The following is a 15,242-nucleotide window of genomic DNA, read 5'->3' as shown; positions in this document are numbered from 1 at the left end:
ATTGGTAGCCATCAGTCATGTAAGGGCAACGCCCGATGCCCCTCCACAGGTAGAGGATGACCACAGGTCACACAGGCTCAAGACAGATCTCCATTATAATGAGATACCCAAAGGCCTGGAGGCTTAGCCAATGAACTTTCCTTCCCAGGCATTCCTCCCTGAAAAAGGTATTTAATCTCAGGCCCACTCTGAGAAGTGGGGTACGGTTCTACTCATCCACTTCTGCCATGGCAATAAATGTCTTAAAACCACGGACTGTCTCTTTTCATCGGGGTCCACCATGGGGAGCTGTAGAGGAGCCCTTTGCCTACAAAGCCACCATCTAATCTCCAGAAGAAAGTCTCCCCATGCTCCCAGACACCTCCACCACCAAGCCTGCATCCTGCTGTCCAGCCAAGGACTATCTCCACGGGACCAGTCAGAGCTTCCCCCCTTTGCCCTCTCAGCCTTGGCTAGATCTAGCCCCAAGGGCCCCCCCCCAAGCCAATTCCGGCTGCCCCGAGCTCAGACCGAGCTTCCCCACCCCTGGAGCGGTGTCCTGGGGCTGCCTTATGATCCAATACCCACCTGGCTGTGGCAGGATGGGGTAAGTAAGCACAGTCAAACTTCCCATGTCCTGCCTCCCCAAGTGGCCCAGGCCCTGTGGCAGAGTGGACACGAGACCCCACTAACCTACAGTGTAAATCGACATCATCTATGGAAAGTTGAAGACATCCCATTGGAGTGTCAATCCTACTGTTCAGGGATTCCACATTGCATTCACGACTGCCCACCACGAAGCAGCTGTCTTAGCAACCACATAAGGTGTTGCAGAACCACAGTACTTATGGTTTGGGACTACATTGCTTCAAGTAATGCCTGGAGGGATCTTGGGACACATCTACCGTGTGGCAATCAGAAGAGAATCGTGATGCTTGCAGGATTCTCACATGGAGAAATGGTAGGCAGTCAAAACATTTTTAGCAAGGCATTATGCCCAAAAAGTGTCAACCAGAAAGTGTCTGAGAGAAGAATACTGTGTTCTAAAGGCCTGACAGTACGGGGCAATAAACGGAAACACAGCATGTCTATGGTACACACTCTTCTAGTTAAAGGACAGGACCCCAAGTCAGGTGTGCATATGCGGTGGCTCGAACAGAAATGGCTCCCACAGATTTGGATCTTGTGTCATTAAAAGTGGCACTAGGTGTGACCTTGTTGGAATAGGTGCGGCCTTGCTAGAGGAAGTGTGTCGCTAGGGGGTAGACTTTGGGATTTCAAACACTCAAGTCAGGCCCAGCATCTCTCTCTCCCTGCTGCCTGTGGGTCCAGATGTGGAACTCTCAGCTTCCCCTCCGCATCATGTCTGCCTGCGTGCCACCATGACGCTCGCCACCATTACAGCGGGCTAGACCTCTGAACTAGAATTCAGAGCAGCCCCGATTAAATGTTTACCTTTCCAAGAATTTCCATGGCCATCGTGTCTTTTCACAGCAACAGAACACTAAGACAGCATAGTTTATCAAAATAGTATTTTAAAAAATTTTTTGCTCAATTCCAGTTGAAATTTTTTTTTTACAAAAACCGCTCTCCTGGCAAGCAGTGACCTAGGAAACTATGTACTTCCTGATCACATAGCATATCCCACCAATGGACCCCACTGTAACAGGCGCTGCTAATCCTGGATACCAGGTTTCCACCAATCATTCGAGGTGGAGATGGCAAACATTGCATAGAGTGGCTGCTCGACTTCTAGAACAGCAGAGGTGCCGTGGTTTAGTCTTCCTCATGGCCAAGTGCTAGCTTTATAATTTCATTTCATAAGTTTGCTCAGAGCCAACGGCTTCTTGCATCCTGTCTATAGACACCTGGTCTGACATCAGAAATATGGCTTTTAGCGTATGTGTCCAGGGTGAGTTATACTCATCGGCTGACAGTTCTCGGCAACGCTCCCTGATATGTAAATACAATTTAAATAAAAAATAAATATTAAATACTTTCGAAGTTTCACTCCTGTAAAAATTATCTAGTGTCCTATAAACGGTTTGCTTCTTGCCCAATCTTTACAGATTCTGCTCTGAAAATTCAGGTTAAAATGGATTTTGTTTTAGGACTTCACACTCTTTAAGAGCAGGGGTGCTCAACTCGTGAGTCACTGCAGTCCAGCTCAGTGCAGAATTTCTATAGCATGCAAAAGGCCCATATTCAGTTCCCAGCACCACATATATTAAAAGTTGGGGGGGCAGGGCACCCTTGACTACCTATTGGACTCCCAATGTTCACTATAACCAAATGTCTTTTTAAAAATTGAGATGTCAGAGATTTTCTACATTAAGTACATTTATAGTCCCTCTTTTATGAATTCTCTGATGGCTATTGAAGGCTGATCTGTGGTGGAATTTTTTCCCACATTCGTTACATTCATAAGGCTTCTCTCCTGAATGAGTCCGGTAATGAACAGTGAGGTACGACTTCTGGGAGAAGACTTTTCCACACTCATTACATTCATACGGCTTCTCTCCTGAATGGCTTCGGTAGTGGACGGTGAGGTTTGACATCCGAGAGAACACTTTGCCACACTTGCTACACTCGTAGGGCTTCTCTCCTGAATGGATCCTGTGATGGATAGTGAGGTAGGACTTCTGCGAGAAGAACTTGCCACACTCGTAACACTCGTACGGCTTCTCGCCTGTGTGTACTCTCTGATGTCTGAAGAGGGATGAATTATGAGAGAAGGTCTTCCCACACTCGTTGCAGCCAAAGGGTTTCTCTTCTGAATGACCTCTGTAATGCACAGTGTAGCACGACAGGTCAGAGAACGCCTTCCCGCATATATTACACTCGTAAGTTTTCTCCCCTTCGGGAACGGGCTGGTGCCTGCTGAAGGCTGAGTTTTCAAGGGAGGTCTTCCCACACTCATTACACCCGTGGTGCTTCTCTCCTAGGTCATCTGTGTGATCAGGGAGATACTGCAGCCGGGACGGCTTCCCACACTCACCGCACTCCTGCACTCTCTCTTCCGCATGGGCCTTCCGGTGCCTGACGAAGGCGGAGTTTAGATTGAAGGTTTTCCCACATTCTGTACACTCATAAGGTTTCTCTTCTAAATGGCTCCTATAGTGTATGGTGAGGTACGACACGCGAGAGAAGAACTTCCCACACTCACTACACTGATAGGGCTTCTCCCCCGTGTGTGTTCTCTGGTGTGTGATGAGCGTGGACTTCCGGTAGTAGGACTTACCACACTCGTTACACTTATAGAGCTTCTCTCCTGTGTGTGTTCTCTGATGGTCATTGAGGGCAGACTTCCGGGAGAAGGATTTCCCGCATTCACTACACGGATATGGCCTCTCCCCTGAATGATTCCTCTGGTGTAGAGTAAGGTGCGTCTTCTGGCAGAAGGTCTTCCCGCACTCGCTACATTCGTACGGCTTCTCTCCTGAGTGAGTTCTCTGGTGCTGTGTGAGGTGTAACTTCTGACAGAAGGTCTTCCCACACTCATCGCACTTATAGGGCTTCTCCTCTAAGTGTGACCTCCGATGTACAGTGAGGGTCCCCTTTTGACTAAAGGACTTGCCACACACACCGCAAGCATACGGTTTCTCTCCTGTGTGCGCCCTCTGATGGATGATGAATTTGGACTTCTTACAGAAGGACTTCCCACACTGCGTACATTCGAAGGGCTTCATTTCCACTTGTGATCTGTGATACGTACTGAAGTCTGATATCTGGATGAAGTCTGGTCCAGAACCGTTCCATTCATAGGGCTTCTCCCCCATGTAAGCTCTCTCATGAGCCATGAAAACACTTTCACCGTCTAAGGCTTCCAAGCACTCATAGTCAAAGGGTTTCTCCAAAATGGTGATTTTCTGCAGAATACTTTCGTCACGTTCAGAAGAGTTACCCTCACTTTGGTTAAGGTCCTCAGGGTTTTCTCTGTACCCTTTCCCACACTCAAAACACTTGTCGGGCTTCTCTACTGCATAGCTTCCATCACTGCAAATCAGTTCTGTAACAGATTCCAAAGTCTTCCCACAGGAGACACAGCTGTGAGCGCCGGAGCTGGGGGAAATGAGAGGTGGTTCTAGGGTGCAGGCTTCATCAAACGCGTCCCCCTTCTCCGCTCTCCAGCTGTGGAGACCATCACCGCACTGCAGGTGTTTCTCGCCGTTTTCCTGGATTCCTTCTCTGGGGTCGTCAACTTTTTTGATTTCTGAAAAGGAGTGAGATTGAACGGATGTTGTCAACATGAGTATACAAGCTACAGCGGGGTGGCACCTAGATGCTGGATTTGTGGACAATCTGTGAGTAAGTTATCATGAATGTGCAGGTCTCCTTTTCCTTTGATTTATAATCTGTAATCTGTGTGTATGCATATGTGGGGGTGGATAAGAAATGGAAGAATCAATTTACAATGGAAACATGCGCCTTACATTACAAATATCATCTTTACGACTGTGACTGAGCAATGATGAGCAGAGGGCACGGTTACTGAAAGGGCACCGGACACAGACAGATGCAGTGGGAGGGAAGACTCGCAGCAAAGGGAAGCAGGGGACAGTCATTATTGGGCATATGAAAAGAAACGTTTAATGTGGCCCATGTCTGGGAGACACACTGTCATTTCTATCCCATGGTAATATATCATCACGCAGGAAGGCTGCATTTCCAACGATGGGTCTCCATCTCATGGGAGATTATTATACCTCAGACACTTCTGAAATCTTTGCTTTTGTTTTTGTTTGAAACAGTCTCTTTTTCTTTAGCCCAGGCTGGCCTTTCAGCAATTTGCCTGCCTTACCTGGAGTTTTGGGACTACAGACCTCAGCTACCACACTCAGTGAAATCTTTGTCTCTCGACCTGGCACGTTAGTAAAAACATTCTCAAAAGTTTCAAGTTCCTCCCACTTAGAGTCCCGCACCAGGGCGTGGACATTTGCGACACAGAGCGAGTGCCCACTATGTTAGCCTTGAATCTCCTTGCCATGTCCTGACCTACATTCCCTAACCTGTCGTGCGTTCCCTCATAGTCTTTTCCTCAATTTTTTCTTAATTCTGAATACAAATAAACCTTCATGCTTCTGGATCTCGTTTGCTCTAAAGCATCAGGTTTTCAGAAGCTTCCCCTACAAAATTAGTTAATTTAAAAAGGAGTGCTTTTTAAAATTTCACTCTATTCACTCACCCAAATGCCTCTTAGCATGGCGGTCACCTTCCACTGTCCAGGGTTCTTCTCCCTGTTCCAACTTAATAATCACGTTTGGCTTGGTGACATCATACCCTGTTAACAAGAAAAGGAGGTTTGGACCAACTGTGGTATAGGAGAACTGCTGTGGTATAGGAAACTGCACCACGAGTTACATTAAGGCTTTGCCTGTGTTTACCAAGTAAAAGCAGAGCCTTTTGTGTACAGGGTTGTAGCCTACCATGCAGGAGGCTCTGGGGTCAATCTCCAGTACTACAAAGGGGAGAAACGTAGGCTCGTTTGATGGAGCAGTAAAGACATACCCGATGTCTACCCAAAAGGACTAAGAGTCTTAGCATTTGTTCCTTCAAACTCAAAGACAAATCATTAAATTCAATGTTTAGGAAGCAAGCGACCCTCACCCACAGAGACGAGGTTGCTGTAGGTCTCCAGCATCACATCCCGGTAGGTCGTCCTCTCCTCAGAGTCCAGTTGCTGCCACTCCTCCTGGGAGAAGGCCACAGCCACATCCTTGAATGACAGTGGGCCCTGCAATGACACGATCAGAATGAGGACATTTATAAAATGCACGGAGAAAACAAGTATTTCTCAAGCTACTGGTACAGTTAACCATGAGCGCTGTGTACCTGACTTTATGTTACAGAGCCCGGGAGGAAAACAAACCATACTGCTGCAGGAAATCTCAACATCATATTGTAAACATGTCATCTTGGGAAACAAAACCAAAACCAAAACTCTGACGTGACAGTTAACTGTCAACATGACATGATCTAGACTCATCTGGGAAAAGGAGATGCAATAGAATTGTCTAACCAGGTTGGCCTGTGGCAGAGTGTTTCTTAAGTTATCTCAAGTGGGAAGACCTGCCCACTGTGGGCGGAATCATTCCCTGGACAGAGATCCTGCATTATTTAAGAGGGGAGAAAGCAAGCTGAGTGCTACTAAGCACTCATGAATTCAGTGCTCTTTGCTCTTCACGTTAGCTGTAATGTGACCAACTGCTTAACATTTTTGCACCTGATATCCACAGAGTTATGGATCATAACCTGGGATCATGAGCTAAACAAACCCTTCTCCTTTAAGTTGCTTCTCTCAGGGGGTTTTTAATCACAGCTACAGGAAATGAAACAGAGACACAACAGTTGAGCTCCCAGTTTTCAACTGGATTATGGCTGTAAGATATGCAAAACAGCGTTTCTGCTCTCAGAGCCTGCGAGACCAAGGAGGAGACAGTCACACATATAACAGACATATGCATCCCGTTATCCTGTCACCGCCTTTAGTCTCCTTTGCTGGCAGTCCTGAGTCCCTTCATAATGGAACCCTCCCAACTCAGCCCTGCTTCTCTTCTTCCCATTGTCCTGCTGTTTTTGCCCTGCTTTGGATTTTAAGAAATGGATTTTAGCAAGTGTGTGGCACCAAATGTGTGGGGCTCAGAGGAAAGCTCGGCAGGCAGTTCTCTCCTTCCACTGTGTGGGTTCAGGGGATCAAACTCAAGTTATCAGGTGTGGTGTCGAGAGGGCCTTTCCTCACTGAGTCATCTTGTCAGCCCAGATTTCAGCATTTGAAATGTCACTGCAAACATTTCTTTCTTGCACCATTTTGTAACATTAAAAAAAAGACAACAGGATCAAAGCCCAAAGGTATTACCAGAATAAAATATACAAGGAAAGGTGGGGGCTAAGAAAAAGGATAAACAGGCAGGCACCAGGACGTAGAGGTCGGGCAGAAAGGTAGGTGGAAAGCCACCAAGAGGGCACTTTCCTATGGGCAGCTTTTGACAGTGAGGGCCAATTTTAAATTAGGAGTAAACACATGATTATCTTCCTGATTCAAAAACCAAAGTCCAGGGGCTACCGTGACGGCTCAGTAAGTGCTCATTGCTCTTGCAGAGGACCGAAGTTCAGTGTTTGGCAGCTCACAACTGCTTGGTAACTCCAGTTCTAGACTCTGGCTCCCTCTCCTGGCTTCTGTAAGCTCCTGCATGCACATGGTGCACATAAGCTTACATAGGCACACAAATATCAACATAAATAATAAATATATATTTTTAAAAAAGAAACAGAAGGGGGTTGGGGATTCAGTGGTAGAGTGCTTGTCTAGGAAGCGCAAGGCCCTGGGTTCGGTCCCCAGCTCCGAAAAAAAGAACAAAAAAAAAAAAAAAAAAAGAAACAGAAGACCACATTTCATTCTTCTAAGCGCAGTGGAAGGCAGGTCCCAGTCATAGGAATTTCTCAGTGGTGTCTTTTAGGTACAGAGAAGAGTTGTGGACAAGAGAAACCACAACCTTGGGTCATATAACTTTATATAGAGGCTACTGGTCTGCAGTCAAAACAAACAGCAGACTCTCCAGCAGAGTCCTTGCAGAGTTCCCTCAGGGGCTCATGGCTACTAAGGAGCAACTGGTCACTGGAGAGTAAAGCACAGGACCCCCAGACAGCCATGTGATAAGATCATACACGCACTGTTCAAAGGGAAAATTTCTGTATGAAATAAATGACTATCTGTATGGGATTATCAGGAATATAGATCAAATTCAAGACTGTATCAACCAACCAGGACATTCCCTCAACTCTATCCACATTGGACGGCTTTTGTTTCCCTAAGTTGGGCAAAACTCACCACCTCTACAAAATGACTCAATGCCTATTTAATTAGGTGTTTATCTCTGTGATCAATATGATGAGGCCCTGAATACTGGAGAGACAGGCCAAGGGCTACTCATTCTTACAGGGGATTATCTTGATGAAGTTACGTGGAGCAGGAAAGTCGGCCCACTGTGTGCGGCTCATTCCCTTGGCTTAGATCTTGGACTATACAAATACAAGGCGGGCCAAGCACTTGTTGCTTCCTGCTCTTTGACTGGGGATGTAATATGACCAGCCACTTCAAGAGTCTGCTGCTGACTGCCTTGTGATGGAGCTAAAACAAACCTCTCTCTCTTAAACTGCTTTCATCAGAGGGTTTTTGTTGTTAGGTTTTTGTTTGTTTGTCTCTTTGTTTTTTTTCTTTTTTTTTTCCGGAGCTGAGGACCGAACCCAGGGCCTTGTGCTTGCTAGGCAAGTGCTCTACCACTGAGCTAAATCCCCAACCGCTTCTTTGTTTTTCAATACAGGGTTTCTTTGTGTAACAGCATTGGCTGTCTTGGAACTCATTTGTAGATCAGGCTGGCCTTGAACTCACAGAAGTCTGCCTGCCTCTGTCTCCTAAATGCTGGGATTAAAGGCATGCACCTTTAAGGCATGACCAAATTTGGCAATTCGAGTATTGTTTTTAAGATGTCACTATTGTCCCAGCTCCGAAAAAAAGAAAAAAGAAAAAAAAAAAAAAAGATGTCACTATTGTATGAACGTTTTCCATGTAGTATGTATGTATGTATGTATGTATGTATGTATGTATGTATGTATGTAAGAACGTGCACATGTGCACAGTGCCTATGGCCAGAAGACAGTACCGGTCTGCCTATAACTGGGGTTACAGGTGGTTGTCGGTCACCATGTGGAAAAGCAGCAAGTATTAACTGCTGAGCCATCTCTCTAGGCCATGCCATGGCAGCAGGGAAGCCATTCAGCACTTCCAGCTTCTACAGCTGTCTCCTCACGCTCACGTATGACGGGAGTACATCTGAATTAGCTGCTAATGATCGATCTTTCTTTGCCTAGAGTGGAGACACCAAATTTTATCTCCAGCATCCCAAAGAAGGAAAATTCTCCTCTAAATGTAAACAGAACATTAAGGATCATCAGCTAAAATATAGTATAAACAAAAAGACAAGCATCTGGGGTTGGGGATTTAGCTCGGGGGGAGAGCGCTTGCCTAGGAAGGGAAAGGCCCTGGGTTCGGTCCCCAGCCCCGAAAAAAAGACCCAAAAAAAAAAAAAAAAAAGCATCAAGACAAAAAAACTAAATTGATGCATGACAGAGGACCGTAATTTCTGACATACGAATGGTGTTTTGCCTGCGTGCATGTCTGTGCATCATATGCACACCTAGTGCCCACAGAGTTCAGGTTCTAGGGTTCTATGTACGAGACTCTATGATTGCATGTATGAAACTCTATGTGTCTATGTATGAGACTATGATTCTATGTATGACTGTATGACTCCATAATTCTATGGCTAAGATGCTGTGATTCTATGGATAAGACTCTTCCTGTTGGATCTGTCAAAAGCAATACTAAGCAAGATCAAGTACGTGTAATGTCCTCTAGATTAAGTGACCACTCTGTCACTGTGGCTTTTATTACATTTGGTGCTATACAGTGCACATGGTCTGTTATTTCAGAAGCCATTCTGGCATGGTAGGGCTAGAGCAATGGCTCAGTGGGTAAAAGCATTTGCCACACCACCTAACAATCTGAGCTCCATCCCCAGGATCCGTATGAAGGGAAAGAACTCACTCCCACAGGCTGTGCTCTGACCCTCATGTGCATATATGGTACATACTGGTCCCCACACATGCACACATATAGGCACATACAAAACAAATTTTTTAAAAAAACTGTTTAAAAATGGTACATGAGAGCAAACAGAACAAAAGATTTCTTTGTATAATTCTTTTGTTTCTCTGTAACTTTTCTATGACTCTGAAATTACTTCACAATAAAATGTTCAATGTGCAAATGTTTAAGAGACGTTTACAAAGATCTCAAGAACCAACTTAAAAGGATTACCCGGCCTCTAAACTCCAAAGATTTTTTTTTTCCTTTTCTTTTTTTCAGAGCTGGGGACCAAAGCCAGGGCCTTGCGCTTGCTAGGCAAGCGCTCTACCACTGAGCTAAATGCCCAACCCCTAAACTCCAAAGATTTAAATATCAAGGTCAATCACAAGATGTGCTGAGACACTGGAAACATTTTAAATCCATAGACTCAGGATAACAATGAACGAGAAACATGCTGCTCACATGGTCGCTCTGAACTGTCTGTCGTCTTAGAGCTGTGTGGCCCAAGGAGGGAGTCTACTTACACAAAATATCCTAGCTTATACAGGAAGTAGAGATGGTACTTAGAGTGGCCTACCATTCCACCTTCCCTAAGGACTTTGTGACAAATGCCATCACTTCATAGATGATACTCTCACAATGACAAACAGGAACATGACATGTGTAACTACTGTGGTGCGGGTGTTGTCAATCTGATAGACCACAGTCACCTGGGAGGTGGGCCACTGGGCTGTCTTGATTACATGAACTGAGTGAGAAAATCCAATGGCTGTGGGTCGCCCCATTCCCTGGCTGGGATCCTGGACTACTGACACAAAGGGAACTGTGTAGGCACACTTTCCTCTTTTCTTCCTGACTTCAGAAAATAGATAAAGTATCGGCTTCCTTAAATTAAGCTTCTGCTGCCTTTCCCACCAGGATGGACTGTATTATGGAATGTCCAACATGCAAACAGAAAAGTAACTAAGACAACAGACTTGCTAAAAGAATGGACAGGCCAGGGACAGAGGTGCACATCTGTCATCAGCATCGAGGTCATTCTCAGGCTACAGTAGCACTCTGGAGGCCAGCCTAAGCTACATGAACTCCTGTCTCAACCCCTAAAATGAATGGACACGATCTAATTAATCTTTCTGTAAAAACCACCAATTTCATGGGGTGCGCAAGGGATTTCAAAAATTACTTTAAAGGTAAGACAGTGGGGACAGACTCCAAACTTTGAAATAACAAATAAATAGCCCAGTTTCTAAAAAAAAAAAAAAAAAAAAAAAAAAAAAAAAAAAAAAAAAGAAAAAAAAAGAGAAAAGAAAGAAAGAAAAGAAGCAGAAAAAAAAAAAAAAAAACCATAGGAGGCATACTAGGGGAACCTGCCAGGAGCCACCTAGGAGAAGCTAAAAGCTAGCAGGCGATCTTCCTAAGATTCAATCCACCACGGATTAAAACCTAAGATGGATTTGCTCCTCTAGGCAAGGCCGAGGAGAAATCCATTTTAGGGAAGATTCTTCCTATTACTATGCTTTCCCTGTTATTATTATATATACATGTACAACAATCATTAGGTGTTGGTCCGCCCTTTTGAGCAGATTTCTGCAGGACGATGAAGATGTACTGCCTTGTAGTGATGCTATGTAGACAAATAGATGGCTTCTTAAGTCTTCGTGAAAGTCCTGTAAGAATTCCTAAAATTATACTAGTAATTCCTAAGCTCTTTTATAATAGGACCGCTACTAAGTCCTCTCTGACAATCAAGGCTGCAAAGAGAACCCGGCCAGTCTTCAAGCGTCCCCAGTCAATTGCTTCTGAGACAGCAAGGGGGCATCTACAACCCAAGAGCACATGACAAGAGGCTGTGAACCCATTAACCAGAGGTCATGAAAGGGGAGCTAAGGATTTACTACAGGTGCAAGGACAGAGGATAAAATACTGACCGGGTTTGTTTGTACAAAGCTTCGATAGTAACTCAGTCACCAAAGTTATGGTTTTTACCTCTCCACGAACCTGTAGAACTGGTAATACAAGATGACTGTTTAGCCAGCTAATTATTCTTAACGAATGTGTGTGTAAACATCCTCTGTTGTAAACTTCTTATTCAATGTATGATTTTAATTCATGTTTGAACTTCTAAGAACTTTTTTTAAAAAAAGGATACTTGGAAAAACCATGTGATCTATTCTCCTAGGAAAGGAAGAAAAGACTGGGAAAGATCACACTGGGGATACAACATTGGAAAGAAAGCACTGGGAGTAAGGCATCGGGAGCAGAGCATTGTTATAGCAGAGCAGGAGGAGAGAGCAAGATTAGAAGGAGAATGCAGAGTGGAATAACTTAGAAACTATAAGGCAAATAAAGAGAGCAATATGCAGAATGCAGAGGGAAGGGGCATGGGGCAGAACAGGTCCTTTCTTAACAACAAGGCAGGCTTAGTCTTACTGAAGAGAACAAAGCTTTTCTTACAGACGGGCTTAAACATGTAGCAATAAAATGGTAGAAGCTTTTTCTTTTTTCTTTTTTTCGGAGCTGGGGACCGAACCCAGGGCCTTGCACTTGCTAGGCAAGCGCTCTACCACTGAGCTAAATCCCCAACCCCAGCTTTTTCTTTCTCTATGTAATAAAGATTGGACCTCATTTTTCATCCAGAATAAGTGAGTTCTTTCTGTACTGGTCATGTATGTATGTATGTATGTATGTATGTATGTATGTATATGTGTGTGTGTGTAACTATGTAATTTTGAGACAGTATGTAAGCTGGGCCCAACTTGTTTAAATGGAGATTTATGACTATGTGTACATAAATCTGTATATGAATTTATGTGAGTTTAATCCATATTTGCTTGTGTAAAAGTTTTTCCTTCTGTGAGCATAATTCTCTTCTCCTGGTAGAAGTTTATTGCTCCGTGCACTCCCCCTAGCCTGGCAAGCAAGAGACATCTGGATAAGAGGGAAAAGGATCTAGCAACTCATCCTTTACTAATCCCTGCTGTTTTACAATGAGGTGCTAAATGACAGAGACTGCAGTTTCTCACCCAAGAGGAACTCAAAAGGCAGGCCAGCTATAGAAGCAAAGGACTAAGATTTAAGATAGGTAAACATTTTATTAGCAAATAGCAACCTTTAATATCTAGCCCCTACCGACGCTCTTCCTGTCAGCTTCAAGACAGAACCAAGAAAGAACAACAGCCAGGGCACGGCCCCCCCAGAAGGAAACAATATTAAAAAGGTTGATCGAACTAGTAACTACTAACATGTGATCTACAATTCACTTCAGGGATTTAAAAAGTAAAGACAGAAATATATCGCATTGGCTCATGACATTCTGGTCTCTGGAAAAATGCTATGCAACAAGTTCTCGGGGAGCTTGGGCCTCTGCTTACAGACCCAGCAAAGAGAATACAGGACTCAAATGCTGTTATTATGACACTATCCATATTCATACCAACTTGAATAAAGAAAGATTCTCCAAGTCCTAGGAAGTCTTTACTACCCATAAGGAACAAAAATGGCATCTCCCAGTAGCTGTTGCAGGCGATGTAATGGGATAGCAATTTTTTTAAAGATATTTTTATTTATTTATTTTATGTATGTGAGTACACTGTCGCTGTCTTCAGACACACCAGAAGAGGGCATCAGATCCCATTACAGATGGTTGTGAGCCACCATGTGGTTGCTGGGAATTGAACTCAGGACCTCTGGAAGAGCAGTCTGTGCTCTTAACCGCTGAGCCACCTCTCCAGAACCACTCATTTTTTTTCTAACACTGCCAAGTAACTCCACTAGCCTAAAGTTATCAGATTGCCTACACAACAGATCATGACAGCCTGCCACTCGGGTGTATTTTATATTACAGTCTCCTTTATATACTCCCTTCCTCCACTACCATTCTACTTATTTATTTTACGTATGACCTGCATGCCAGAAGAGGTCGTCAGAGCCCTTTAGAGATGGTCCTGAACCACTCCCACTACCACTCTCAAGAAGAGAGCTCCGGGCAAGTCTTCCAAAATACATCACAAAGGGGTCAGGAAAAAAAAATTTACAAACTGGAAAAACTCACCTTTGATCTGCTCATCTTTTGCTCCTCTTGGGAAACCGTAGACAACACTGACGACTGACCTGCTGGAGGAAAAGGTCAGTCAAATCAGTGATGAACTGGTCTACACAGGGATATGCCTCTCACCTGAGAACCACCAAAATGAAATCGCAGCCTACACACACACCTTGAAGAGGTGAGAGGACGGAAGTCACAAACCTAACCACAACGGGTGGCATGGCGGTTGGGGGCAGTGCAGTTCTATGACGAACACTACACTGCTTCTTTTTTAATCCACGGGCATTTGATGTAAAGGTGCAAAAACGGTTACTTGTTTTATTTCCTGTTCAAACTGTTGTAAAATATGTCAGTGAATTAAGATTCTGGGCTCTATATATCTGGGATCCATGTTCCACGAAGTGGCATACATGTAATCCCAACTCTCTGAAGGCTGAGACAGGAGGATCACCCACTACCAGAACAACATGAGTGACACAGGGAGTCCATGTCTCAAAAAATTAAAACACAAAAAGGGATAATGGTCCAGATGGGCAGACGTCCGGCAAACAGTAATAAAGCGTTGTGTGTTTTCAAACTATCCAACCAAACTTGGTTACCGCTGCACATTTTTAAAAAGGACTAAGGGGAGAAACTGGAAAACAATGAGACTCATTATCAGCAAACCCGCGCACAACCTTGATCATGTCACACACCTTCGCAGACTCAGTCTTTCTCCACGAGCATTAGGAAAAGCAGACTTCATGCGCTAGGCTATTAAGATGCCTCAAGGGCAGACTCGGGGACCCATAGACAGCAAGGGTGCTGATGGACGCTGACTGACACCATGGGAATCTGGAGCCGCTGAGTTTCTCACTACCTGCACACCGTCCTTGGGGCCGTCCATGCAGCCCAAAGCTGTGCAGCTGCCCTACTGTCAGCCCGACCACCTCGACCCTACTGAACCCCGCATGCTAGGGACAACGGGGAGCCGGGGTGAACTGGCATGCCACAGCCCGGCCCAGCATCCCTCCTGCAGCCCTGAACGATCTGAGCCCTCCAGCCTCACCCAGCAGACAGCCCCGCCGCCACTGTCGTCCTCCGCGCCGAGCTCCCTCTAGGCCTCCCAGGCCGGCACAGCTGAGTCTGTTCGCTGCCGCCCCGAAAGCTCCAGTCTCGTTCCTGCAGGCTCGGCGACTCCAGCTTAGCGGGTGCAAAAGCTGTGGGAAGGAAGGTAGCCTCGACGACGGACCTGCAGGAAGTCACAGCGGCGCAGTGGCCCTGCACACGCACAGGAACGCGCACGGACCGCGACGCGCATGTGCAGCATCTTTCCGGAAGTCCGAATTCCAAGGCTCTCTTTTTCTCCCCAGGAGTTGCACAGAAACTCAATGTCCCAGAAGTCTTCGCGCGCCACTGCATCTAGGGATCCTCGCACAAGAATCTACCTTCTCCGAGCAGTTTGGAGGCGGTCCTCTGAGAGCAATGGTTGCCTCCAACCCGGCTCTTACCTTCTTGTTTGTCTTCACTCCCTTTGAGCCTGGAGAAATAGCCTGGGACTCCTAAAATAAAAGAAGATCCTGTTAGAAGGAA

At 45.3% G+C, this 15,242-nt stretch overlaps 1 protein-coding gene across 2 annotated transcripts; it reads right to left on the bottom strand.

Moving 5' to 3' along the window:
* Nucleotides 1–1,513: 1,513 nt before the first annotated feature.
* On the bottom strand, nt 1,514–14,941 carry Rbak (RB associated KRAB zinc finger). 2 transcript variants are annotated; one of them, XM_032886898.1, is made up of 5 exons: nt 14,719–14,941; nt 13,677–13,738; nt 5,587–5,713; nt 5,165–5,260; nt 1,514–4,192 (listed from the first exon to the last, which is right to left on the bottom strand). In XM_032886898.1, exons 2-5 carry the CDS (start codon nt 13,689–13,691, stop codon nt 2,295–2,297), a joined length of 2,136 nt encoding a protein of 711 aa, XP_032742789.1. In that variant the 5' UTR covers nt 13,692–13,738; nt 14,719–14,941; the 3' UTR covers nt 1,514–2,294. The 2 variants fall into 2 exon arrangements, with proteins under 2 accessions (XP_032742789.1, XP_032742790.1); XM_032886899.1 differs by having other exon boundaries at nt 13,677–13,735.
* Nucleotides 14,942–15,242: the final 301 nt, after the last annotated feature.

The sequence above is a fragment of the Rattus rattus genome, chromosome 16 (assembly GCF_011064425.1).
Source record: "Rattus rattus isolate New Zealand chromosome 16, Rrattus_CSIRO_v1, whole genome shotgun sequence".
Classification (NCBI taxonomy): domain Eukaryota; kingdom Metazoa; phylum Chordata; class Mammalia; order Rodentia; family Muridae; genus Rattus; species Rattus rattus.
The sequence above is the reverse complement of the archived record's forward strand: the minus strand, read 5'-3'. Positions and strand labels throughout refer to the sequence as shown.

What these genes read in the sequence shown, in the direction of transcription:
- Rbak (XM_032886898.1), bottom strand. An exon ending in CAGCAACCTCGTCTCTGTGG is followed by an intron (nt 5,261 to 5,586) that starts GTGAGGGTCGCT and finishes TCTTGTTAACAG; the next exon opens with GGTATGATGTCACCAAGCCA. An exon ending in CCATGCTAAGAGGCATTTGG is followed by an intron (nt 4,193 to 5,164) that starts GTGAGTGAATAG and finishes ACTCCTTTTCAG; the next exon opens with AAATCAAAAAAGTTGACGAC.